Below are 27,473 nucleotides of genomic sequence, written 5' to 3'. Positions count from 1 at the left end.
GAGAATCTACATTTTGGGCATAAGCTCTTCATCAGGAATGAGGCTTGTGGGCAGGGGGGGGAAATGAGATAAATGGGAAGGGGAAGTAGCTGAGAATGCAATATGTAGATGAAGGTGGGGGAAGAAGGTGATAGGTCAGAGAGGAGGGTGGAGCGGATAGATGGGAATGATGATGGACAGGTCAAGATGGCGGTGCTGAGTTGGAGGCTTGGGACTGGGATAAGGTGGGGGGATAAATGAGGAAACTGGTGACAGCCACATTAATCCTGGTGTGGTTGCAGGGTACTAAGGTGAAAGATAAGGCATTCTTCCTCCAGGCGTTGGGTGGTGTTTGGCGATGGAGGCAGCCCAGGGCCTGCATGTCCTTGCTGGAGTGGGAGGGGAGTTGAAGTGTTCAGCCATGGGGCGGTGGGGTTGTTTGGTGCAGGTGTCCCAAAGATGTTGTCTAAAACGATCCCCAAGTTGGCGTCCTATCTCCTTGATGTAGAGGAGACCACTTCGGATGCAATGGATACAGTAAGTGACATTTGTGGAGTACAGGTAAATTTCTGTCAGATGTGAAAGGATCCTTTGGGGCCTTGAATGGAGGTTGGTGGGGAGAGAGAGAGCGTGAGAGAGAGCGAGCGCAAGAGACAGTCAGACTAAGGGGGACAGGATCCTCAAATGCTGTCTGACCTGTTGTGCTTTTCCAGCACCCCACACTCTACTACAAATACAGAAGTCACAGAACACCAGATTATACTCCCACAGGGTGATTTGAAACCATAAGCTTTCACAGTGCTGCTCCTTCATTGGATGAAATCTTCACCTAACAAAGGAGCAGCACTCTGAAAGCTTGTGATTTCAAATCAATCTATAACTTCTGACTTTGTCCACCACTGGCACCTCCACATCAGATCTACAAACAGACAGCACAGACCTAATGGGCTGAATAGCTTCCTTTGGTACTGAATCAGGATAGGATTTTGAAATCTGATTGATTTCCCCGAAATTGTAGATAAAGCCAATTTTAATTTTATTTTGCTCTCATTGACCTTTATGTTTTGTACATGTCCCATTCTAATTACTTTTCCTTCAGCATTTTGTACCATTTCTTCCAGCCAAGTAATATTCAAGATAAGTCATAAATAGTGTAGAAATCTTTGATTCATGAACCCGCCCCAAACCCTCTCCTTGTGGTACCGTGCCTCAGCTCTCCTATTCTTGGATTTATCACCAGATTTCATGTTCAATCACTAGCAGCTGAGTCCACATCCGTCAACGAGCAAACCAAACTCCGTTTCAGACTGGCAACCTTGCAGGTGACTACATTTTCATAAACAAGTAAACCAGAAGTAGAAATGTACATAAATAGGGGCCTCACCAAAAATGATAAACTGTAAATAATAATGGTCATTAATAATTTTTTTCAGTTCAGTTTTTCAATATATAAAACAAAGTGTTACAATGAAGGCCAAAGGATACTCAGCAAAATAACAATGTGTGTTTCAGCTACAAATTGTGCTTGACTGTTTCCGTGAATGTAACTCTGTAAATGAGAAAGTAACAAATGATTAAAGGCTTATTAATTCAAGGTTACAATTAAAGCAACTTACAGCTTTAGTAGTTTACAAAATAGTGCAATGTACTAAGGATCATCACAGAATTCTTAGCAGAAATTCATGATCAGAAAATCAAAATCATGAAAATACAACAGCACAGAAGAAAACAATTTAGACAGTCAGATATGTCAGCTGTCAACAATAACAAATGTACAAGTCCCATTCCCCATCTAATCCTTGTAGCGCTGTAAATTTCCTCAAGTGCTTATCCAAATTGCGTGCAAAAGCTTAGTTGAATCTGAATCTATCCCACACACAGGCTGTGCACATGAAATCCTAACCATCTATAACTGTATATTATTTTCATGTCATTGATATACATATATATATATAAAATAAAATAAAAACACAAACCATACAAAGAGTAGACAACAGATGAACCTCAGAGAAAGAAACACCATCAACTGGAAATTCTCCTCCTGACTTGGACATGTATCACTGTTCCTTCATGTCTCTGGGTCAAAATCCTGTAATTTCTTCCCTTTGGGCATTGTGGTTTACCTATAGCACATGGACTGCAACAGTTCAAGAAAGCAGCTTACCACATCTGGAGGACAACTAGGTATGGGCAATAAATGCTACACCTACATCCTATAAGATAATTATAAAAAAGGCCACTCAGCCCTTCAATTCTGCTCCACTCTCCAATATGATCAATGCTAAATTGAATACAACCTCAAATCTTAATTTCCACATACCCCTAATGATCTTTCAACAGCCTGCTAAACAAAAATCTACCTTGGCCTTAAAGAAAAAAATCAAGAACACTCTTGCTGAAAACACAGACCTCAAAGAGAAGGGGTCTTAAATAATTCTGCTGGTTAAATATGCAGCCACCAATTTTTAAGTAGAGATCCCCAGTTCTTCACACAAGAGGAAAATGCATCTTATCAAAGTAATTTGTTGAACTACTCAAGTCAAGTTCTACTTCTCAAATTCCTTGCTAGCAGGGTCAGTTTCTCTCATTCATCTGTCTTGATGCTACACAATTTTGAACATCTCCATCAAAACCCCTTCTAACCTTGTCCTCACTATCCAAATAACTGAAGTCTCTCGTTCACTGAACTGGTGAAAATCTTTTCTGTCTCCATAGCCTTTCTAAAGTGTTGTGCCAAGAATTAAATACAACACTCCAGTTGAGGCTGAACTAGTGTGTTATAAACAAACATTATTTTACTTTACTCTTTTTCAGGATGTGGGCATCACTGGCTGGGCAAGCATTTATTGTGCATCCCCAATTTCTCAAGAAGCTGATGAGCACCCTTCTTGAACCAGTGCAGTCCATTAGGGCAAATATAGCAACAGCGCTATCAGAAAAAACTTCCAGGATTTTAATCTAGCAAGTGAAGAAACAACAATCAAGTACTAAATCATAAGTGTACAATTTGGAGGGGATGTTCTAAGTCTTGTTCTCAGGCATCCACTGCTCTTGTCCTTCTACCTAGAAGTCACAGTTCAGGGAGAAAGCGAGGACCTCTGATCTCCAACATCTGCGTCGAGTGTGGGTTGCTGGAAAAGCTGGAAGGGCTTCCTGATGAAAGGCTTATGTCCGAAACGTCAACTCTCCTGCTTCTCGGATGCTGACAGACCAGTTGCGCTTTTCCAGTGCCACACTCTCTACTCAGCTCAGAGCATGCTATTCAAAGAAGCGTGAAGAATTGCTGTAGTACAACTGCTAGATGGTACACACTGCTGTCATTGTCCTTTAGTGCTGAAGAAGTGAATATTCAAGGTTGTGGATTGAGCAATCAAACTGTATTGTACTGGAAGACGTCAAGATCTTATTGTGTTTTAGTGTGTTGTTGGAATTTTATTAAGAATGGACAGAAATAGAGTTTACTGTTGTGATCATCAGAACTAATTTGATGAAATGGCATTGTCCAAAAACTAACTTTTTCTCTTCCACACGTGCTGTCAGACCCACCATGAATTCCCGGCACAACGTTTTTAATTTTAGGTTTTGTTTTTTAAAAAATCAGTCCTGAAATTTTTCAATGACCTAAGGTGAATCGATTTTATCAGGGGTTTATACAGGAAGGAACGATGGCTGAACATGTAAGGGAGAGTATTCCATATTTTACACAAGCCTGTGTGAAGAAGTACACTTTAATATCACCTTTGACCTATCTAGTTCTTGCCTGAAGATTGCAATGGATTCCTTCACCAAAGTTTCTGTCTACCATACCAGAGTGTTATGGACCAGACCAAACCCCTTCAAAATATCTTAATATGATAGCCTGGATCCTAACTTTTATTTATTTTAAAATTTAAGTACAAGGTGTTGCCTTTCAAACGCAATTTGATTGGTCAAACTACTCTACTTCCGGAACACACTTTTTATAATACAGTTAAAATACAAACAAATTACTACTAATTAACTGTTCCAATATAATAACATCCCAAAAACACACCCTTGGCAAAGGCAAATTCATTAGAATATATTGTCTCACATACAATTCTAGCAACAGGAAGAGAACCCCAGATTTAGCTGTGAGAGCCAGAGGAATAAGAGCTTCCACATCCAGCTTCAAGACCTCAGCTGAAAACTAAAATTACGAATTCTAGTTCTGTGGGAGCTTGACCCCATCCATTCAGGCTACTTCTATTGTTCCAAATTCAATAAACCCCAAGGTGTCACAAGCTGTTTACTCTGTTGGCTTTGAGCAGACCACCCACCACCTCTATCTCAGCTTCATTTAAAAAAAGAACAAAATACACCTCTTAAAGCCATAGTATTGTCAATAGTCATGGAGTCATCAGCACAAAAACAGACCCTTCACCAATTCGTCCACGACAACCAGACATCTCAATCTGACATAGTCCCATTTGCCAGCATTTGGCCCAGATCCTTCCAAATCCTTCCCATTCATATACCCATCCAGATGCCTTTTAAATGTTACAATTGTACTAACCTCCACCACTTCCTCTGGCAGCTCATTCCATACACACACCACCCTCTACGTGATAAACTACCCCTTCGTCAGTTTTAAATCTCACCTTGAACCTGTGCCCTCTAATGTTAGACTCCCCTACCCTTGGAAAACAACACTGCCTATTCATTCTATCCATGCCCCTTATGGTTTTAGTGATCGCTTAAGGTCACCCCCTCAGTCACCGATGCTCTAGGGAAAAAGGCCCCAGCCTATTCAGCCTCTCCTTGTAACTCAAACCCTCTAATCCTGGCAACATCCTTATAAATCTTTCTGCAACCCCAAGTTTAACAACATCCTTTTTACAGAAGAGCAGCCAAAACTATACAGGATTCTAAAAGCGGCTTCTGCAATGTTCTATACAGCCACAACAACGTTCCTGCTCCTGTACTCAGTGTTCTAATATCTTTCCAACTCCTCTAATTGTTGTAAACACCTCAGGAAGATTATCTCGGTTAGAGGAGGCGGTCATTCAGCCTGCATCCAAATTATCAAGTCCCTTAAGAATTTCAATTAAAAATCGCCTCTCATTCTTTAAATGCCAATAATTACAGAACTAATCCATTCAACCCCTCCTCAAAAGACGGTCCCTCCATACCTGGTATCAGTCTAATGAACCTGCTATGGACTGCCTCTAACGCCAATTTAATCTCTCTTTAGGTAAGGTGCTGAAAACTGTTCATTGCATGCCAGCTGGAGTCTGACCAGTGCCTTATATAATTTTAGCAAGACAACCTTTATATATATATAAAAATAAAATATATATATATATATATATATATATATACATACATACATACACACACACACACACTAGTCCCTTTAAAATAAAAGGATAATATTCCATTTTTTTTCCCTACTACCCAGTGCACTTGTTTGCTAGCTGGAGAGATTTAGGGAATGGTGACTTCTAAATCCCCCTGTTTTGTAGATTTCTGAAATCTTTCTCCATTTAAATAACATGCCAAAGTGCATAAACTCACATTTTCCCTCCACTGTATTCTATCAGCTTTCACCACTTGCTTAAGCCGTTTATACCCTCTATAGATATTGTGTCATCATCACTTGCGTTCCCACCTGTGTCATCTACAAAGCTAGCTACAGTACATTCACTTTCCTCATCAAAGCAATTAGTATATTGTAAATAATTGAACCCAACACTGATCCATGTGGCACACCACTAGAAAGAGGTGCCATCCTGAAAAATGCCCTCATCTCAAAATGTCTTTCTTCTATCCATGCCAAGATAGTAGTCAACACTACAGAAGTCTTGTTTTATTAAGCAATCCAATGTGTCGTACCTCATTAATATACAGATCCACTGTTTCTCCTTCATCTACATACTTGCTACCTGCTCAAATAATTCTAATACATTTATCAGGCATGATTTCCAATTCATGAAGCCAGTCGGATTCTGTTTGATCATATTATGTATTTCTAAATGCTCTGCTAATACGTCCTTTACCTCAGACTAAGATTTTCCCAGTAACGTACAATTCAGCTAATTGGCCTACAGTTGCCTGTTTTTGTCTCTTTCCCGTTTCAAATTAAGGTGTTACATCAACAGTTTTCCAATCCTCTGGGACTTGAAGATTACTACAAATGTATCCAGTATCTCTTGTGACAATACTATGACTTTAAGAGGTGTTTTTGTCCTTTTATTTTAAAATAAAACAAGGTTTAGACAGAGGGACCAAACAGTCTGCTCAAAGCCAATAAACAGCTCAAGACCTTGGGTGATTTTCTTTTAAAAAGACATTGGAGCAATAGAAGCAACCTAAATGTGCAGGGTCAAGCTATCACAGAACTAGAATTTTAATCTAGCTTTCAGTAGCTATTGGGGTTGTGAAAGACGCTACATCTTTCTCTACTACAGCTAAAAGCTTGGATGCTCTTCCTGCTGCTAGAATTGCACGAGAGACAATGTTACTGAATTTGCCTTTCCCAAGGGTGTGCTTACAGGAGGTTACTATACTGGAATAGTTAATTAGTAGTTTATTTTTTGTTAAATATTTCAATTGACTTCTACTTAAGTCAATTATTTTATTTAGTCTGTATTTTAACTATAGTGTATGATAAAGTACATTTTGTTTCAAGCCTGACAGTTTGATCAATCGAATTGCATCTGAACTGCAACACTAAAATAAGAAAACGTTAGCCTAGATTGTATCTCCTTGGCATGTTTTGAGGGGAGAAAGTGAGGACTGCAGATGCTGGAGATCAGAGCTGAAAATGTGTTGCTGGAAAAGCGCAGCAGGTCAGGCAGCATCCAAGGAACAGGAGAATCAACGATTTGGGCATAAACTCTTCTTCAGGAATGAGGAAAGTGTATCCAGCAGGCTAAGATAAAAGGTAAGGAGGAGGGACTTGGGGGAGGGGCGTTGGAACTGCGATAGGTGGAGGGAGGTCAAGGTGAGGGTGATAGGCCGAAGTGGGATGGGAGCGGAGAGGTCAGGAAGAAGATTGCAGGTTAGGAAGGCGGTGCTGAGTTCGAGGGATTTGACTGAGACAAGGTGGGGGGGGGAGGGGAAATGAGGAAACTGGAGAAATCTGAGTTCATCCCTTGTGGTTGGCGGGTTCCCAGGCAGAAGATTAGGCACTCTTCCTCCAACCATCGTGTTGCCATGGTCTGGCGATGGAGGAGTCCAAGGACCTGCATGTCCTTGGTGGAGTAGGAGGGGGAGTTAAAGTGTTGGGCTACGGGGTGGTTGGATTGGTTGGTCTGGGTGTCCCAGAGGTGTTCTCTGAAACGTTCCGCAAACGTTCCAATATAGAGGAGGCCACAGGCTTTGGTCTGGGTCCATAACACTACATAATACTTTCTTTTAACATCCTAGGATACACTTTTTAGGGATAGTCAGCAAGGCTTTATGCAAGGATATTCTGGTCTCAAACTTCATTGAGTTTTCTCAGGAAATGACAAAGATGATTGATAAGAGTAAAGTGGGTGTAGTCTACATGGACTTTAAAGTATTTAACAAGGTTCCTCTTGGTAAATTGGTGACTCTGCAAGTTACATACTAAACTGGCTCAGCCAGGACGACAGAGGGAAACTGTGGAGAGGTGTTTTTCTAACTGAAGGTCTGTGATCTGTTGTAATTCACAAGCATCAATCCTGTGGAGTTTGCAGATGATACAAGAATTGCTGGCTTTGTTGATAGTGAGGAAGGATCTCTAAGGTTGAAACAGAATATAGATCAGCTGGAATGCTGAGCAGAGAAATGGTAGGTGGCATTTAATCTGGACATGAAGAGGTCCATTTGACCTCCCAAAATGGGAAAGGAAAGTATGCTGTAAATGGCTGGACCATTAGGAGTATTAATATACAGAGGGATCTTGGAGTCCTAGCCCACAACTCTTTGAAACTGGCAACACAAATGGATAAGGTGGTAAAGGTAGCATATTACACACTTGCCTTCATTGGTAGGAGCATGGAGTAAAAATGTTGGCACATGTTTTCGAGTCAGAGATGAACAGCACGAACACCGACCCTTTGATCCAACTTGTCCATCCTGATCAGATACTCTAAAATTAATCTAGATCAACATGCTAGCATTTAGCCCCGTACCCCCTCTAAACTGTTCCTATTCATACAACGTGCCTTTTAAATGTTGTACCAGTATCCACCACCTCTAGCAGCTAATTTCATACACACACTACCCTCAGAGAGAAAAAGTTGCTGCAACGGTTTTAAGATTTTGGTCAGGTCACATTTGAAGTATTGTGCGCAATTCTGGTCACTGCACTATATGATGGATGTGGAAGCTTTGGAGAAGGTGCAGAGGAGATTTACTAGGACACTGCCTAGATTGGATTGTGTTAGCTGCAAAGAGAGGTTGGACAAACTTGGATGTTTTCCCCTCAAACATCAGAGACTGAGGAGAAAGTGAGGTCTGCAGATGCTGGAGATCAGAGCTGGAAATGTGTTGCTGGAAAAGCGCAGCAGGTCAGACAGCATCCAGGGAACAGGAGAATCGACGTTTCTGAAGAAGGGCTTATGCCCGAAACGTCGATTCTCCTGTTCCCTGGATGCTGTCTGACCTGCTGCGCTTTTCCAGCAACACATCAGAGACTGAGGGGCAAACTGATAGAAGTATATAAAATTATGAGAAGCATGGATAGGGTAGATAGTGGAATCTCTTTCCCAGGGTGAAAATGTCAAATACTAAGGGACATAGGTTTAAGGTGATGCGGAAAAAATTTAAAGGAGATACGCGAGGGAAGTTATTTTACATGGAGTTTAGGAGGCACGGAAATGCACTACAGGGTAGGTAAGAGAAGCGGATAGGATCACAAAGTTTAAGAGGGTTAGGATTAGACATTTAGACAGACATGAACATGCAGAGAATAGAGGAATACAGACTATGTGTCAGCATATGGGATTACTTGAGAATCGCATCATGTTTAACACAGATATGCTGGGCCAAGGGGCCTGCTCCTGTAGTACACTGTTCTGCAGAGAGAAATAGAGTTGACATTCCAGGCCCATGCCTTTCTTCAGAACTGAAGAGAAACAGAAATGTAAGAGATTTTAAACCAGTTAACTGAGAAGACAGGAAGAACAAAGGAGAAGTCTGTGACAGGGTAGAGGCTAAAGGAAATAAAATTTTAAAATATTTCATGATTCAACAACCAAAAATTGGCAATAGTTATAAATATAGTTAATAAACAAAGGTGATGCCCAAATGAGGCACAATTACTATAAAAAATCTTCATGTGTTAGGAAGGTATAAAGAAAGTAAAGGCCATCAGCCTATTGAAACAAAAAAAAGGGAATAACTGGATGTAGGTTATGATCAAAATTGTTGAACTAAACATGGATTCCTATAGGCAACCATGTGCAGTTCGAAAGAAAGTCTTGCTCTTTAAGCTTGCACTCGACTTTAACTGGAACACTGTTGCAGGTCATGGATAGCAAGGTCAAGATGGGAACAAGTTGAAGAATTAAAATAACAAAGAATCAGAACCTCAGGGTCTGATGGAAGTGTTATGCAAAGCAGTCATCCACTGTGCATTTAGTCATGAGGAGCAAATACAATGTATTAAATTGAAATTAGTACAGGTAAATTGCTGTTGCCCTTAAAAAGTATCTTTGGAGCCTTGGACATGAGATGAAAGGGGACGACAGGGCACTTGTTATACATCTATGCTTGTACAATGAGGAGAAAATAGGGAGGGGGGAATGTTAGGGATGACAAAGGCAAGGACTAGGATTTGCAGGGAGAATGCTGTTAGGGGAGGGCAGGGAAAAATGTGTGCTCACTGCAGACATTTTTCTTCTTATTCCTCACCCCCCACTCTTCATAAGCTTTAAAATTCTTACATTTCTACTACTCTTCAGTTTTAATAAAAGATCAACCACCATTATGTTAACACTTTTCTCTCCACAAATGTTACCCAACCTTTATATTTTAAGCTATTTTAACACTACAAATTCTGGTTGGATGTCTCTGATCAGTTCATATATTTGTCAAAACGCTCAATTACTGTCTCTAATAAGATTGTAATCATTTTCCCCCATGGTTGACATTACATGTAAAGATGTGTAACTTTCATGGTTCTCTAACATCTTAGCTAGCAGGAGACTGACAATTTTTCAATAAAAAGGGGCGAATGGGGGGGGGGGGGGAGGGAAGAAAGAGTCCAGAACTAGAGGGCATAAGTTTAGGGTGAGAGGGGAAAGATATAAAAGAGACCTAAGGACAACTTTTTCACACAGAAGGCGTTGCACGTGTGGAATGGGCTGCCAGAGGAAGTGGTGGAGGCTTACACAATTGCAACAGTTAAAAAGGCAGTTGGATGTATATATGAATAGGAAGGGTTTGGAGGGATGTGTGTTGGATGCTGGCAGGTGGGACTAGACTTGGTTGGGATATCTGGTCGGCATGGATGAGTTGGACCAAAGGGTCTGTGTCTCAGTGCTGTATATCCCTATGACTAACTCTATAACTCACACCAACCTGGATTCTCGCCACTTTCACCCTTTTATTTAGAAAATGTTTTTCATACATCTCGAACACTATTCGCATCCTTTACCGTGAAGACGGACTTAAGTGAAACTCAGTTCAGCAATACAGTTCTTTCCTGTTGCAGTAATAGTGCCAGTGTTCCATAAAATTAGAATCTCTCATTCCTAAATAAGAGCTCCTAGTAAGCAGGTAATCTTCAATCTCATTTCCAATACAAAGTGGGTTCACTAGATTGACCTCAGTTTTGAATACTAGGGAGCTTTATGATAAAAGTACCAAATTTTTTAAAATAAAAATGTATGTCACAAGGGAACAGAATGCATTGGAAATGTTGCTTAAATACAGCAATAGTATTTTCAGACTGAAAACATAACACCACATAGGAGCATCAATCCAGGGAATTTCAATCATTGCCAAATAGTATACCTCAATCATAACTGAACAATTGAATAGCATTTTAACTTGCAAGTTAAAACAAAATCCAGAGTGGAAACTACACTCAATTAAACTACATTCAATAAAAAAAGTTAGCACATGAATTAAGTTGACATTAATTCTCATGTGGAGAGTAAGCTGGTGGCTCCATTAAAAAATGATTTGCTTTTACGTAGTGCTCTATAAACAATGACCTTTTTCTGAGGTCTACACAGTCATACTGCAACAAACATGACAGACAATTTTAACATAGCAAACTCCCACTGTGATGATCAGATCAGATCATTGATTTTAATTACAGGAATCGTGGAATCAATATTGGCCAGAACCCCCAAGGCTAACTCACATGCTCGTCAAAATGATACCAGGCAAACTTTGCAACTACCGGAACAGATGACAAGATCTTAGTTTAACATCTTATCACAAAGACAGAACACATCCAACAGTGCAGCACATCCTTGACACCACACCAGAATGTCAACCTTTCTGGGCTCAAATCCTTGAGAAGGACTTGAAACAAGAAACTTGCCATACAGGAGTTAGAAAGCTTATTAACTGAGTCACAGCTGACACTCCATGACAGAAGTGCACACTTTAGTTAGTTTCCAAAGACAGTCTATTTTACAGCAGTATCAACTAGCATGTTCTCAATCATAGCATAGTCTGAGTCCTGCAAACAGAAATAACTCATGATTCTACCTTAAATTTGACAATATGTAAATTGAAAAAATGAGATTACTATTATGGGAAATTAAATGCATCCAATCTTGGACCATACTCAGTAGGATTGAACAAAATAGTTTCAAAGATTTTAATTTTGACTGCGTTATTGTTACTTATCTCTTTGTCCCTCAATACTGCTCCAGAGGGGACAGTCCAACCCTCTTATGAGCAGCATTTGGCAGCACTCAATCAATCTAGTTTTTATAAATCCAGGATACGGAATTTAGCATTTACAGATTAACAGAAAACAGGACAGCAACTTGACCAAATCTCAACATGTACTGTAGTGATGCTTAAATGTTTATTTTAATCTAATTTGTCAAAATTACTATTATTGATGAAAATACAATCACCAGATTTCTAAAATGGCATGCTAGAAACTTAAATGGAATGCTAAAATTAGGTCACGATCTTTAGTGATATTACTTCATGAAGATAACTTTAAGAAAAACTGATCTTTAGTTCTCAAAATAATCATAGTCTATATATTCATGTAGGTGTTCAGTTCTGCTCTTCGAAATTCCTACTCAAAAGGGGCATAGTCTATTCTTTGGCTATTCTGCCTAGAGTCATTTGAGATACATGACAGGATGATGGAAAGCTAGACTCCTCCACTTTCCTTTAAAATGACACTATATTCCTCCCCAGCCTAATTATGATTTACAATATATGGTGGAATAAAACCACCAGCACATCTTTAGAGTTCTACAGTTACAACATTTATGACAACATTTGGATAAGTATATGATAGGAAAGGTTTGGAGGGGTATGGGCCAAACGCCGGCAAGTGAGATTAGTTTAGTTTGGAAGCATGGTTGGCATGGACTGGTTGCACTGAAGGGTCTGTATCCATGCTGTAAGACTCTATGGGTTAGTTGTATGTAATAGATTTTGTACATACAGTTCCGGATCAAAAAAAGCAATAAGACCATGCATAGAATAGATTTTAAATATTGATTTCTAAGTCATTTCCTGAAGAATTGTTCTTAATGAATCTTGATAGTTACATGAAATTCCACTGGACAGCTTTATTTCTAATGGCAGTTGCTAAACTCTGAAAAGGAAGTGGAGGTGGGAGTTATCTCCAACTACCATCTGGATGTGAATTATTGGTTTCTTAAAAAAAATCCCTCTATGCTTCTTTTTGCTGGACAAGGAGATAGCTCTGAACATTATGGTACCATACTTTCCTTACACTAAAATAAGGGGATGAGTGGAAGACAGGTGCTCCTACGCAGATTCTGTTGAAGAATATGGCATTAAAGAAAAAACTGGTCACTAGGAGTTCATATTCTACAACACCAAAAGTTAAATCATTTAAAGTATATCTAAATTTATTCAAAACAGCAAAATTCGCTAAAGCAAGGATACAATACCTAGAAAATCAAAGGTGATCGAATTACTCACCACTTGACCAGTATGAGGGTTCTTGTGTGCGTATGGGGGACCCCGGATATGGTTCCACATCTGGCCAGAGGTCATAGCAAGTACAAAACACTGAGCGAACATATAACAGAAAATTAATAGACCATGTTTTGACAAATCACAACATCAGTTAGACAGACTTGCTCCTGCATGGTTGAAACATATATTAACCAGAAAATACTGAATTTGTCTCCTTTACCGTTGGCTTCAACACATGAATTCATAGCCTCCTTTAGCAAAGAAACTACAGCCATCGTCTAAGGTGCCTCAGTCTTCCTCCCTACTTGTTCATCAGGTCAAATTTCTAGGTTTCCATTCTTCCTAGACCAGATCTAATTTCTTTTCTAGTTTCTCTCTCTCTTCTCATTCCATCTCCAAGTTAACATAGTGTCAATGATTCACTTCCACAAGTCCCATCATCATCTTCCTTTCAAATCTGGAATCACCACCCCAATATCAAATCTACCCAAGACATGTCTAACAGCAGACATCCTTGGTCATTAATGACATTTTTAATTCGTGCCAAATTTTATTTTAAACTGCAGGCTTCTTCTCCAAGTGTGACCCTTAAAGTACAACTCAAAAACAAAATCTCAACACTCCAAATCTCACTACTTCGAATACTATTGATTTACAATGAATTATTTTTGATAAATAATTTTCAGAGATATGATAATTCTAAAGGGAGTGCACAAAAAACAGGAAAAACCTTTGGAATAATTAATTGCATTTTCACTTACCAAAGCAACAAATGCCCAGCCATTTTTGTTATATAGGAAGTCAAGGTTATTCCGCCTAAGATACACAAGTCCACCAATTATAGCAAGTAAAAATCCCAGCATCAAGGGACCAGCGTAGTTTGGAGGCCTAATCACTCTGATCTGGTTTTTCAAAACAAAAAGAAAAGCAAGTCACTAAAATTTTGGCATGACAACTGTTGATATTTTAGTTATATGCAGATAATATTGCTTTGTACCACACTTATGTAAAATTACACCTTCATTTTTAACTGAATAAAAACACAAAGTCCAATGAGCTATTCAGTGCAACATTATTCACTTTATCTATCTGCAATACATAATGTCAAATTAAATCTGACATGCTGACGTGGTTAAACCATCTATTTTGACAGCAGAGAAGTCCTAGTATCCTAGCCAATTTCTTCCTCAAACAACATCACGAAAACAGACCTAAGGAACCTTCCTCAGCATGCATTTGCTACAGTGTTTGCCCACATATGTGGCTGCTCTTTTAAAAGAATTATTCACTGGCTGCAAAATGCTGAGATATTATTCAAATATAAAAGTCACATATGAATGTACACAGTCTAGTGCTCAAAAAAATAAAGAGAATACTCACTGGATTTTCTTTCCCTTTATCTCCTTAGTATAACAATGCTGCTAGTTGCTTCTCCAATCTCTTTTCTTAAAGTCTCTGCATTAGGCTAGGCCAGCTCCTCCAATCGTGGGCTCCCTCTCTCCCACCCTTGACTGCCCATCCCATCAGAATTGTTCTTTGAAGGAGCAGCAAAATCAGGAGAGAGGCAGCCTGTTGAATTAGACAGAAGCTACGATTGGAGGAGTAGTTATGTCTCACCCATGCTGATTTTTCATCCAAACACAGCTTTTCAATAAAGTTACCAAGATCACTGACTGCACAGTTATAATTTTTTAAACCTTGGTCAGAACAGGTGAAATGACAGATTCAAGACAAAGAAAAGTCAGATACTTGTAAAAGGATGGAAATGTCTCATTCTTGCAATTGCTTCGTGTTTTAGATGGCTGGGAACTAGAAGCAGTCTTAGAATTCGGAGTCAACCATTTAGTTTGGAGTTGGGAAGGAATATCTTCACTCAAAAGGGTGAATTTTTGGAATTCTTACTGACAGAAAGTTGTGGAGGCTCAATCATTGAGTTTATTAAAAAGAGTGAGCTGAAATAGTTTTAAAAGTTCCAAGTGCATTTAAAATAAATCATTTTTTGATTTATGATAGTTCTAAAGTTACTGTCTCAGTTTCAGTTTTAAACATTAGAATTCGAAGCTTGTACTATTTATAATTTCTATTACAGTCAGTGAACATATTGGGCACTGCATCATAACGCTAGGATGTAAATCCTATTTTTGTCCAGCTACTTTGCAATCTTGAGGAATAACGCGATGACTGTTAAGTAAAAGCTAGGTACACCTTTACAACAAATAAAGAAAAATTCTCAGTGGAAGTTCTTAAAAGATCAATGGGTTTATTTCGGTCATCAGACTCAATATTAACTCTGTTTCTCTCTCCACAGATGCTGCCAATCTGTGGAGTTTCTTCAGCACTGTTTGCTTCAGATTTTCAACATCCACAGAGTTTTGTCTTTATTCGAAGGTTGTTTTCCCTATTTGTCCCTTTGCCAAACCCATTTGAGACTTTTCTGGTTTTTGTCAGATTTTTCTGCATATAATATGAAATTTTAAATTTTAATGTAATCCTACAATATATTTATCAAATATGATAACACCACTTCTTAAGAAATCAATATTCACCATAAAAGGTGCCTGTATATTTTCCTTCCCAATAAAGCAATGCAGGAGCTTCCTTTAGTTGAAGATGACCTATTTTCTGAAAAAGACTTCACCAAAAATAACCATACTTTTGAAACATCATTCAGGCCACAGATAAAATTGTTTAATTTCTGTTGTTTACCTTCTACATCTGCTGCCCCTTTGACCAAAAACAATTCTCTCAAAAAGTAGAAGCCTACTTTTTGCACTACTGGAGGCTCCACCTCCAAGGGTAGATGCTGTCTGACGCGAGTCAGCTTTGGACCCCTCTCAGTATTTGCTATCTGCTTTCTTATTTTCCACTCCGCTGGCCTTCTTAGCCACCATCCTAATTACACAACCAATATTTAACAGTCGTCACTAGCAGTTCTTAAAAACTCACATTTATCAGATTCATCATTTACTAGATGAGACTTCCCAATATGGACAATTAAGCTATAGATCCATCATGTGTATCAGGACCACTCTCGTTCCTAGCCTTTGACTCACCATACTGGTCTTCAGGACCTTCATCACAAACACAGATGCACTTGAGGTCTCAGATGTCTCATTTACTTCTTTCAGCTTATGCCCAGGGATTTTGCAATTAATTTGGATTCATTGTTAGGAAGAAGCCTTAAACATTTTATTGCCAATTTGCCAAGTTCCATCTTCTGATAGAAACACAATAAAGAGGAGCACGAGCAAGCCATTTGGTCTTTCAAGCCTGCCCTGCTATTCGGTATGATCATGGCTTATCATCTAACTTAGTACCTTGATCTGCCTTCTGCCAATATCTTTTGATCCCTTTAGCTCCAAGGATTATAACTTCTTGAAAATCAATGTTTTTAATCTTTAAATTTTATGGCAGAAAGACCAAAATCACCAGATCTACAAAATACAGAATTAAAATATTTCCTATCTTGGTCACATACCATGAGATCCAAAGCAACTATTTTGTTAAAGTCACAGGCCAATGTGAAGCTTATAAATAGAAAGTGGTGAATTTCTGCAATACCACTTCTTAAACAAAACACAGATTTAATTTGCCTTTCTGATCTCTACAAATATTAAATATACTCCAACCACCAAACCTTCATCTTTCATCATGATTTTCATCATTCACTTATCATTTGATGAAAAGGGCAACTCTTTATGCAGCTTCAGATACTTTTTCTGCTCCAATTCTTAACACCTGATACCACTAATGCTGTCCAATGCCAATGGGATTTTTAAGAATAGTACAGTTTCCCACCCTACCATCCAAAGTCAGCAGGAAATGTGCTCCCACCAAAGCCGCACAGCCACTTAGGCTAAAAGGAGCTGTAATTGCTTCAAAATGGAACTTTATCCCTTCCATTGGGAGGAAGTCCATTCTTCAAGAGCTGCTGACCAGTCAGACTGACCACAGATCTTTGGTCCAAGGCCATAGAATATGGGGGTGCTCACAAGATCTTTAAAGGGAGTAGAAACCTCAAAGGGGGCAGAATTTGATTGAGGGTGTGGGGTAGGGGTGTTGAAATAAGATCATTGATGGAGTGTACTTCCCCACAAAAAAGTAGTGAACAATGTCACTTCTGCTGAACTCCACTATCCAGCCTGAAAACAGATGCCAGACAGAAACCGCCATTCATTCAGGAGGTCACCACCAGGCCACTCAAGGCCTTCACCCTTCACACTACCTGCAAACCAGTTGATAGGGACCATAATATTTTGTCACCAGCTTTTATTGGGGATATATAATCATGTCCCGGACTAGATGAACTCCAGATCCACTGGCTTTCCAAAATTAATTGCCTTATCATTTGCCATCAAGTACTGTAATTGGTTCCCTTTTCATAGAAGTATGCTCAATTGTAGAAGTATCATCCTAGAGACTTACTACTTACTCCAGCTATTTTACATGATTCAAAAATATTACTATAGTGACTTCAATATATCGTCAATACCAAGATTATTCTTAAACTTGTGCTGTCTAATGTAGTATCATGTTAATCTCCATATGCTGAAATATGAGCAATGCCCAGTACCACACAATTAAAAAAGGAATCTACAATTAACATACATCATAAGACTAATATGTGAGCAAGCTTGAGTTATTATTTCATCCTTTTCAACATTTGTTGTTTCAAGCACCTCGCCTTTCCACTTTGCAGTTTATTGAATAATAATACGATTAACAGTTGAAGCAACTATTAACTGATCTTTGGGCATTCTTGGAATTCATTTGCCAATTTTAACTGTTCCAAGTCTCTCTCGTTTTAAACGAACAACAGAACTTGCTAACAATATTTTCATCCTTATTCATCGGTCTTTAGTCCTTCCACTTTAGTGACATCAGAACTCTAGATTTCAAAAAACTGATCCAAAATGTTCATCCTTTCAGAGAAACCAACACAAGTTAAGAATGCACACTTTGCAGCAAGGCATACAGTGTGGCATCAAGGAGCCCTAGCATAATAAAAGCTAAATAAAACTCTGTTTGGTGTCATGCATGGCAATACAAAAGATGGTTGTGGGGGCAATCATTCTAGTTGCTCAGAGTAATGCCCTGGGACTATCTTCAGCTGCTTTATTAATGACCTTTCCTCCAACACAAGGTCTCAAAGTGTAAATTTTGCTGATGATTGCACTGTTCAATGTCATTCACAAAAACTTCAAATACTTACGATACCAGAATCCACACGCAGCAAGTCCTGGACCACATTCTGGTGGTGGTAGGTATCATTCATCTGACAAATGTCAACCAATGATTAAATTCAACAAGCCACAATCAAATAAGCCCCACTAGATATTCCACAGTATTATCATTGCTGAATCTCAAACCAACAAGCTTGATTGATTAGTCATCCAAATATTGTGTGGCTACAAAGAGAGAGTGTGTTTAGGAATTCTGCAGTGACTGGCTCACCTCCTGACTTCCCAAAGCAGGTCTACCCTGTATTACATACAAGTCAAGAAATGTTTACTAACGTTGGTGAGGTGCAGCTCCAATAACACTCAAGAATCCCACCACCACCCTGGATAAAGTAGCTTGACCAGCACCCCATCCACCATTTAAACACTCAGTTTCTCTACCACTGCCATTAAGGAAGGATTGCATACCATGTCTAACTTAGTTTGCACAACTCAAACGTTCCTTCAACAGCTACTTTCAAGCACAAACTGTACTACCTAGAAAAGTATGAGCAGCAAACGCATAGGAACAATAATATTAGCAAATTACCCATCAAGCCACACAGCATCCTGACTTGGAATTCATTCCTTCACCATCATGGGACAGGATCCTGGTGGTGGATCCACACCTTGTGAAGTGCAGTTTTACTACCACTTTCCCAAGGGCAATAAATGCTGTTCTTGCCAATGATACATGTGTCTACAAATGAGCAAAAATAAAAAGACACGGGAAATACTGGGTGCCATTTATATACTCCACTGATGCAAATATGACTAATGAAGCAGGGATTTAAATTAAACTTAAGTTCACTGTACTTCAACAGATTGAGCAATCTGTGGAAAGACCAAACGTTTCAGATATGCATCAATGCTTTACCATACCTCAGAAGAATCTAACAGATTTTGCTTCTCGCAAGTTTCATGGAAGAACAGAAAGTCCTGCATTATTATCCAAGTGATCGGAATCTCTCAAAATATTTCACTTTTGAATTTACAACTTCAAGGCACAAAACCATTGGCTTTGCGTACACTTCGTGCCACCACTGATCTCATAGTTCAGATTCTAAAAACAGAATAGCCATATCCTGGCAGCTGTTGCCCACCATTTCTCTTGCATAACTATCACAAAGATTTCAAACAGAATTTCTTTGTTAGTTTCCAACTTCTAGCCAGCCGTACTATATATATATTGATACTGCAATATTCTGCAAAAAATGTTGTTGGTGAACAACAGAACAACAGTTAAGTGCTTATGAAAGAGTAGAAAAATTATCTGCAGAATTACAGAATACAAGTATGCAAACCCTAGTCTAACAACCACCATTTACAAATTAGTTAGCGGGGTTAACAGATCTCAAGAGTGATCACGCCCTTTTGTTAAGCATCCCAGGGCCAAGAAGGAGTCCTATACTGAACAGGGTCAATGGCAGAACCAATGAAATGCCTATCATGATTACGGAAAACGCAGAACCTTGAGGGACAACGCCTTATCATTGGAGGATACTTGGGAAGAGGACTTTACATTTCTTTTAAACACACAAGGAAGGTAAAAGGAAACCAGCTCATGCACTTTTTCTGTTGTAAATTGCTGTGCTCATTGAAATTAAAAACAAGGCTGTTCAAGCCGACTGGAGAGGGAAGCTCATGAAAGTAGAATAGAGTAAGCCAAGTACCTGAGCTTAGGCAAATGCCTTATTTATAGGGACATAACTGAATTCACAGTTTACACAATTGCCTGTCTACAATTGATAGAGAATTTAACATGCTAAATTCACATACACAGCAACTTACATTGATCTCCGTCCTATCAGCAATCCATCGTGCAATCTGCTCAGCTGCAAATCCCCGAACTTGAAGCTCATAAGTGTCTGCTCGCTTCGGTTTTCCTTTAGCGGGAAAATGCATGAATGTTGGAGCGGAATTCATATTGAGCTGTTCAAAAGGAACAAATGTTATAAAAAGTATTACATTTCTTTAATTTCCCTCTTCGCTAGGTTTCTCCCTATTGTATTGATTTAATGTTAACTTCTATAGGTGCCAGCAGTCCTCCAGATTTTTAAAATCCATGTGGCTATTATCAACAAATGCCAGAATGTTATTTGCATAGAACAAAGGGCATTCAGCCCAAATGGTCTGTGCTGCTACCGATGACCCACGAGTATTCCATTCACTCACGATAGCAATCTCAATCATAGTTTAGTAAGTCATTTGATTATAATCAGGAATGTGACTATAATCAGGAATGTGACTATAATCAGGAATGTGACAGTTTTCCTGTCACCAGTCTGTGAACTCCTCAGATGCTGCCTGACCTGCTGTGCTTTTCCAGCACCACTCTGATCTAAACACCAGCCTGTGAACACCCACACTCTTGGACTTTGGTTCGCTGACTTAGCTAGAGAGGAAATGTGTTCACAGCTCACAGTGTTATGATCCCAGATGAAGTTATTAATAAACAAACCTAACCCCAGAATGAAACTCATTTTGACAGTTCATGTCTTTCACTGAAACGTACGCTGTCAGCTGACACTAAAGACACCACAGTAGAAGAGACAAGTGTCAAACAAATCTTTTTAAAAGCAATTAAATGCGAGCAAACAAAAATTAGAAGACTTGAATGGAAGTTTTTTTTACATGGAAAAAAGAGTGTCAAGCAAAATAGTATTTTGTAATTTTAAATGGGCATTTTTTAAAATCGTACATGTATTTTTTTTCCATTTATCCATGGGACCTGGGTGTTATTGGCTGGTCAGCATTTCTTGCTCATCCAGAGTTGCCCGTGAGAAAGTGGTGGCGAATTTCCTTCTTGAACCTCAAGTCCATGCGCAGTAGGTTAGTCCTCTGCCATTAGGGAAGAAATCCCAGCATTTCGACCTAGTGACAAAGTCAGGTGTGGAGGGGAACTTGTAGGTGGTGGCATTCCCATGTATCTGCAGCCTTTGTCCTTCTTGGTGTAAGTGGTCATAGGTATGGAAGGCCATGATAAATTTCTGCAGTGCAATTTGTAGATAATACACACTGCTAAGCATCTTTGGATGAAGTGGATGTGATGCAATTTAAGCAGGCTACTTTATCCTGGAATATCAAACTTGAGTAGTTTTGGAGCTACACCCATCCAGTCTCCTGAGAAGTATTCCATCACACTTCTGACCTGTGCCTTGTAGACAAAAAGGCTTTGGGAAGTCAGACGGTGAATCATTCACCAGTGTTCCTAGCCTCTTACCTGCTCTTGTAGCCTCTGTTTGTGGCGAGTCCAGTTGACTGTTGGGATTATCATTGACCAGAAAGTGTTGAGAGTGGGAAATGCAGTGACAGTAACACCACTGAATATCAAGAGGTGGTGGTTAGATTGTCTTATTGGAGATGGTCATTGCCTGGCATGTGTGATTCAAATGTTACTTGCCACTTGTCTGGTGCGAATGTTACAAGCCCCATTCCTAATGATGGGCTTATGCCTGAAACTTCGCCTCTCCTGCTCATCAGATGCTGCCTGACCGGCTGTGCTTTTCCAGCACCACACTTTTCCACTCTGATCTCCAGCATCTGCAGTCCTCACTATCTCCTCCTTGTGCTGGTCAGCCCAAGCCTGGATATTGTTCAGATCTTCTTGCATTTGAAGATGTACTGCTTCAGTACCTGGAAGTTGTGAATGGGGCTGAAAATTATGGAATCAGCACACACCTCTACATCTGACCTTATGATGAAAGAAAGGTCATTGATGATGCAGCTGAAGACATTTGGGCCTAGGACACTACCTTGAGGAACTCCTGTAAAGGTGTCCTAGAGCTGAGGTGATGGACAATCAATCACAATAACTTTGCTGTGTGCCAGGTTTGACTCCAACTAGTGGAGAGTTTGCCCCATTACTCAAAGATTCCAATTTTGCTAGGGCTCGTTGATGACACTTGTCAAATGTGGGCTTAATGTCATGGGATGTAATGTTCACTTCACTTTTGGAATTCAGTTCTATTGTCCATGTATGAACCAAGGCTGCAATGAGGACAGGAGTTGAGTGGCCCTGGCAGACCTCAAATTGGATGTCACTAAGCAGGGTATTACTGTGACTTGATAGCAATATTGATGACACCTTTCATCACTTTACTGATAAAAAAGAAGAAAAAAAAGAGTAGACTGATGGGGTGGTCATTGGCTGCATTCAAATTGTCCATACGTCTATGTTCAAGATACACCTGGATCATTTCTCCCATTGTCGGGTGGATGCCAGTGTTATAACTGTACTGGAAAAGCTTGGCTAGGGTGGAGTTAAGTTCTGGAGCACAAGCCTTCAGTACAGTTGTTGGAAAGTTATCAGGGTCCATACCCTCTGCAATATTCAGTGTCTCCAACCGTTTCTTGATATCATGCAAATCAAAACAGGCTGAAGACTGGTATCTATAATGTTGGGGATCACTGGAAGCGGTGGAGATGGATCATCCACTCGGCACTTTAGGCTTAAGGTTGTTGCAAATATTTTGCAATGGGCTCTTCCATCATGGAGGATGGGGATATTTGTGGAGCCTCCCCCTCCCGTGAGTTGTTCAATTGTCCACATCATTCTCAGCTGGATTGGGCAGGACTGCAGAGCTTAGATCTGATATTTTGGTCATTGAAGTGCTTAGCCATGTCTATCACTTACAGCTTATGCTGTTTGGCATGTATGTAGTCTTGTTTAAGAGCTTCATTGCATCGACATCTCATCTTCAACTCTGCCTGATGCTGCTCATGGCATGCACCCTGCACTCTCCATTGAGCCAGGGTTCATCCCCTGACCTGATGGCAATGGTTAAGTGAGGATATGCTGAACCATGAGGTTGAAGATTGATAGAGTTGTACTCCAGCACAATGGCCCACAACACCTCATGGATGCCCAGTCTTGAGTCACCAGATCTGTTTGCTGTCTGTCCATTTAGTACATGATAGTGCCACACAACATGATCAAAGCTATTTGCAATTTGAAGGTGGAATTGTGTCTCCACAAGGACTGTGCGGTGGTCACTCTTACCAATGCTATCAGGGACAGATATATCTGTAGCCAGCAGATTGGTGAGGATAATATCAAGTACGTTTCTCCCTCTTGTTGGTTCCATCTCCACCTGCACAGCTTAGCAAATGTGTCTTTTAGGACCCAATCAACATAGTCAGTCATGCTGCTGCTGAGCCCCTCTTAGCAGTTGACATTGAAATCCCCCAACCAGAATACATATGCGACCCTCAGTGCTTCCTCAAAGTACTGTACTCCAAGTACAGAGGAGTACTAATTCATCAGCTGAGGGAGGATGGTACATGGTAATCAGCAGGAGGTTTCCCTGCCCAAGTTTAATGTGAAGCCATGAGACTTCACGAAGTCGAGAATCAATTCCCAGGGGAACTCTCTTCTGACTGTATACTACTATGCCACCACCTCTGCTGGGTCGATCTTGCCGGTGGGACAGGATTTAACCAAGGATGGTGGTGGTGGTGGTGCCTGGGACATAGTCATAATGACAGAATCATAACTGACAAACTGTGTCTGTTGCTTGACTACTCTGTGACACCACTCTCCCAATTTTGGCACTGGGCCCCAGATGTTAGCAAGGATGACTTTGCAAGGTCAACAGGTCCGATTCTGCTGTTGTTTCCAGTATCTAAATTGATGCAAGGTGGCTTATCTGCTTTCATTTCTTTACTGTGACTTCAGAGATTGAATCAATTGAGTGGCTTTCTAGACAATTTCAGACGGCAGTTGAAAGATTGCTGTGGGCCTGTCACAAGGAGGCCAAACCAGGTGAGGTGGCAGATCTCCTTCCCTGAAGGTTTTTTCCTTTCCAACAATCGACAATAGATTCACAGTCATCAGTAGATTCTTAAACATGGACAGATATTTTTTGAATTGAATTCAAATTCAACCATTTGTCATGGCATTTAAGCAGAATGAAATTAAATAGAGGTGAATGTGCACAGACATTATCAGCAGATTACTGATGTCAGACAACACTTTGCTGAAACATAAACTGAAAGGCACGATGACATAATGGTTAGCACTGCTTCCTCATGGGATGCTTCAGTTCGCTTCCATGGTCCAGAGATGTGCCAGTTAGGTGGACTGGCAATGCTAAAAAAAAATTTCCATAGTCAAGTGTCATACAAACCAACTGTAGAACACAGTTTGAAAGATCTTAAAACAGTTTACATCTAATCCCCAGCACCATTACTTTATCCCTCTATGTCAATTCTTTAAGTTTGACTCAACTGATTTTTCTCCAATTCTTGCCTTCGAATTGTGCAGTCTTGTCACATGAATATTCACAAGACTCCTTCCTTGGTGTTTTAACAAACTAAACATTTTTAATTAATCAGATATTCAACTTTCTACTACTTTTATTATCTACTCCTTTCTAGAATTGAGTTGCGCTTCTGCTCCCAGTCAGATCTCCTACAAAACTGCTTAGAAATTTCTAATTTCTGGTTTGGCCTCCTTGTGACAGGCCCACAGCAATCTTTCAACTGCCGTCTGAAATTGTCTAGAAAGCCACTCAATTGATTCAATCTCTGAAGTCACAGTAAAGAAATGAAAGCAGACAATTTCTAGTTTCCCCAAAATCAACCCTTGAATATCCCAAATCAAAAAAAAACAAGCTAATGGCCCTCAAATGTTTACACTTCAAGTCATAAGCTCAGAGTCATACTAACAAGCTTCTATTAACATTTGAGAGGTCTCTGCTCGTGACACATACTGGATTTGATCATGGATCCATAAAGACTGATTGACCTCATTTTCTAAACCGCTCATGAAAAGTAACCGACAGACATTTGTAAGAGTTTGAATTCTAAACTCTAGAAAATTTATAAATCATACACCTTTCATCACAACCATAATACCATGCAGAGGTTGAACCTAATGAGGTATTTCGCACTGCCTTGAAGTAAAACAGAATGGGTAGATGGTTGGTAAAAGCTGTCAAAAAAATATAGTGATTAACAAAGACAGTGGAAACCAAATCAACAGCCTTCATGGGTTTCATCCTAGGAATTGAGAAAGAAGGAAAAACAATGACTTCCAACAACCTATTAGGATATTCACTTGATTAGTAAGACACATTCACAACAATAGCTTGGCTTGTGAAACATACTGGCACCAGGTGAAATAGTTCCTATATATCAGGCAATGTTTTTTAGATGATCAACAAGAATATCAGGCTCTCAAGTTAGAGAAAGAATTGGATAAAGCAAAGAATATCTTGAAGATGATGAAGACAGACATAGACAAAATCAATGCCTAAACTTTAATTAGCCTAAACAATTGTTTAGTAGATACCATTTACCCTTGTACCCTTGTATGTACTAATTCTATTAATAATAGTGCAAAATGTTACAAATATCTAAATCATAAGTTAACTGCCTCACCTGGTGAAACACATCGGATCCTTCATCAAAGTCCACCAAAGCAAAGAAAAGTTTATTTATGAAGGAGCTTGAATAACGCCAGGAGTTAGCCAGAATTTGGTATTCTTCATCCACTTGTCTATCCAGAGTTAAAGTAAGATTTTTAGGAAAATTTGCAATTCAACACTTAACATAAATCACATTTTATGTTAAGCACAAAAAAAAAGCTAGTTTATATACTTGCAAACAGTGCACTGGCGCTGTGGCTGCAAGGCAGTGAACATCACAATAACAGAGTAGTTCCTTGGAGGAGCTTTCACAAATCGACGAAACTTTTCGCCATTCATCCGAATTACAGCTCGCCTGTTTGCCCATTCCATCATCTGCCCAACTTTTTCAGACAGCAGAGTCTGAGGCAAAGAAACAACAATCAATGTAACCCTTGTGACAAAGAATCTTGAAATGAATTTTTCTAGCTGCAGTTACATACCAACTTTAACCAATTGTAAAGCAAATAATTAAAATAAGGTATTTCAACCATATAGTGGCATTTCTTTCCTCAAACTTTAAGAGGATAATTATCAGTTTAATTCATGAGAAGTATGAAGTAGCAGATCATCAAGTATTTTTAAATGGGTGATTCAGAACATCCTCAAAAAAACTAAAGTGCAAATATAGTCAATGATTGTCCTTCAGCATGTATAAACTGACATCATACCCTTCAATTGAGTGTTAGAATAATTAATCCAATCAGGAAATCCAAGGACATAATTCGTCTTTAAAAAAAAATCTATGGAAGGTGAGTGGAATTTATCACTGCATCTTGGTTCTTAGTTTCTACCTTGACTTATAAAAGACCCAAAACAGTGCACAATTTTGAATATTGCTAAAAACAAGGACATTACTGAAGCTTTATATCTTGTCATTATCATTACAAATGCAAAGGTGCAAAAATTTCAAAATAAAACACAATAATTCACAATAGAAAAGAAAACAAAGGTGCTGGATGGTTGACAAATTGTTGCTCATTGGTCAAATTACAGCAATGAAGAAAGAAACAGAAATATAGGCTCCCCAATTTCCAAAATAGGTTTGAACATCTTTCAAATAGTTGATATTTTGAATCCAACATGACTTCTTTAGAACTGAAAGGCACTCGAAAACAGTGATTTTTATGCTGTTAACATAGAGGAAGGAGGAGCAAATCAAACAGATGGTGATTGTGTCAGAGCTGAAGGAATAGGGAGTGTTAATGGTGGTGAAAGAGAAACATTTAAAAAGCATCCAACATACATGACTAGGAGAAAACGTGTCAGCTTTGCTAACAGCTAAACCAACGTGAAACAAAACATGATTAGTGAAATAGTTGTAGTCAATAAAGGGGAAGTAGGACTGTGACAATGATATGGCTTTAAGAGATGCATTTTGTCCTTTTTTCTTAAAAGAGAAGTTTTAAGCAATGGGTGCCAAGCTATCTCGTCCAAGCCAATAAAATAAACAGCTTGAGGCACCTTGTTTTTTTTTAAAAAATGTTGGAACAGCAGAAGCAGCATACATGGATGGAGTCAGGCTGCCACAGAACCAGGGGCTTCTTTTAACTTTCAACAGTAGTTGGAGTTTTGATGTTGGATAAGGAAGCGGTCTCTCCTCTTGACCAGACTTTTCTCTCTGCTGCCAGAATCACATTCTGGATCAGTGGTGCTGGAAGAGCACAGCAATTCAGGCAGCATCCAACGAGCAGCGAAATCAACGTTTCGGGCAAAAGCCCTTCATCAGGAACAAATGAAGGGCTTTTGCCCGAAACGTCGATTTCGCTGCTTGTTGGATGCT

The 27,473-nt window shown here is 39.4% G+C and overlaps 1 protein-coding gene across 1 annotated transcript in view; it reads right to left on the bottom strand.

The window, feature by feature from the left end:
- LOC122557355 (magnesium transporter protein 1-like) overlaps positions 1-27,473 on the bottom strand; it is a 47,545-nt gene that overhangs the window by 15,524 nt on the left and 4,548 nt on the right. Inside the window, exons 2-7 of the mRNA XM_043704984.1 lie at positions 25,884-26,053; positions 25,665-25,782; positions 20,073-20,213; positions 13,824-13,964; positions 13,066-13,155; positions 1,465-1,528 (exon numbers count right to left, since the gene is read on the bottom strand). Of these exons, the coding sequence (XP_043560919.1) occupies positions 1,465-1,528; positions 13,066-13,155; positions 13,824-13,964; positions 20,073-20,213; positions 25,665-25,782; positions 25,884-26,053 (724 nt within the window). The remainder of the gene's footprint in view (positions 1-1,464; positions 1,529-13,065; positions 13,156-13,823; positions 13,965-20,072; positions 20,214-25,664; positions 25,783-25,883; positions 26,054-27,473) is intronic.

This window comes from Chiloscyllium plagiosum, chromosome 15, assembly GCF_004010195.1.
Source record: "Chiloscyllium plagiosum isolate BGI_BamShark_2017 chromosome 15, ASM401019v2, whole genome shotgun sequence".
NCBI lineage: Eukaryota > Metazoa > Chordata > Chondrichthyes > Orectolobiformes > Hemiscylliidae > Chiloscyllium > Chiloscyllium plagiosum.
Note: the sequence above shows the minus strand (reverse complement) of the source record. Positions and strands in the feature narration are given on the sequence as shown.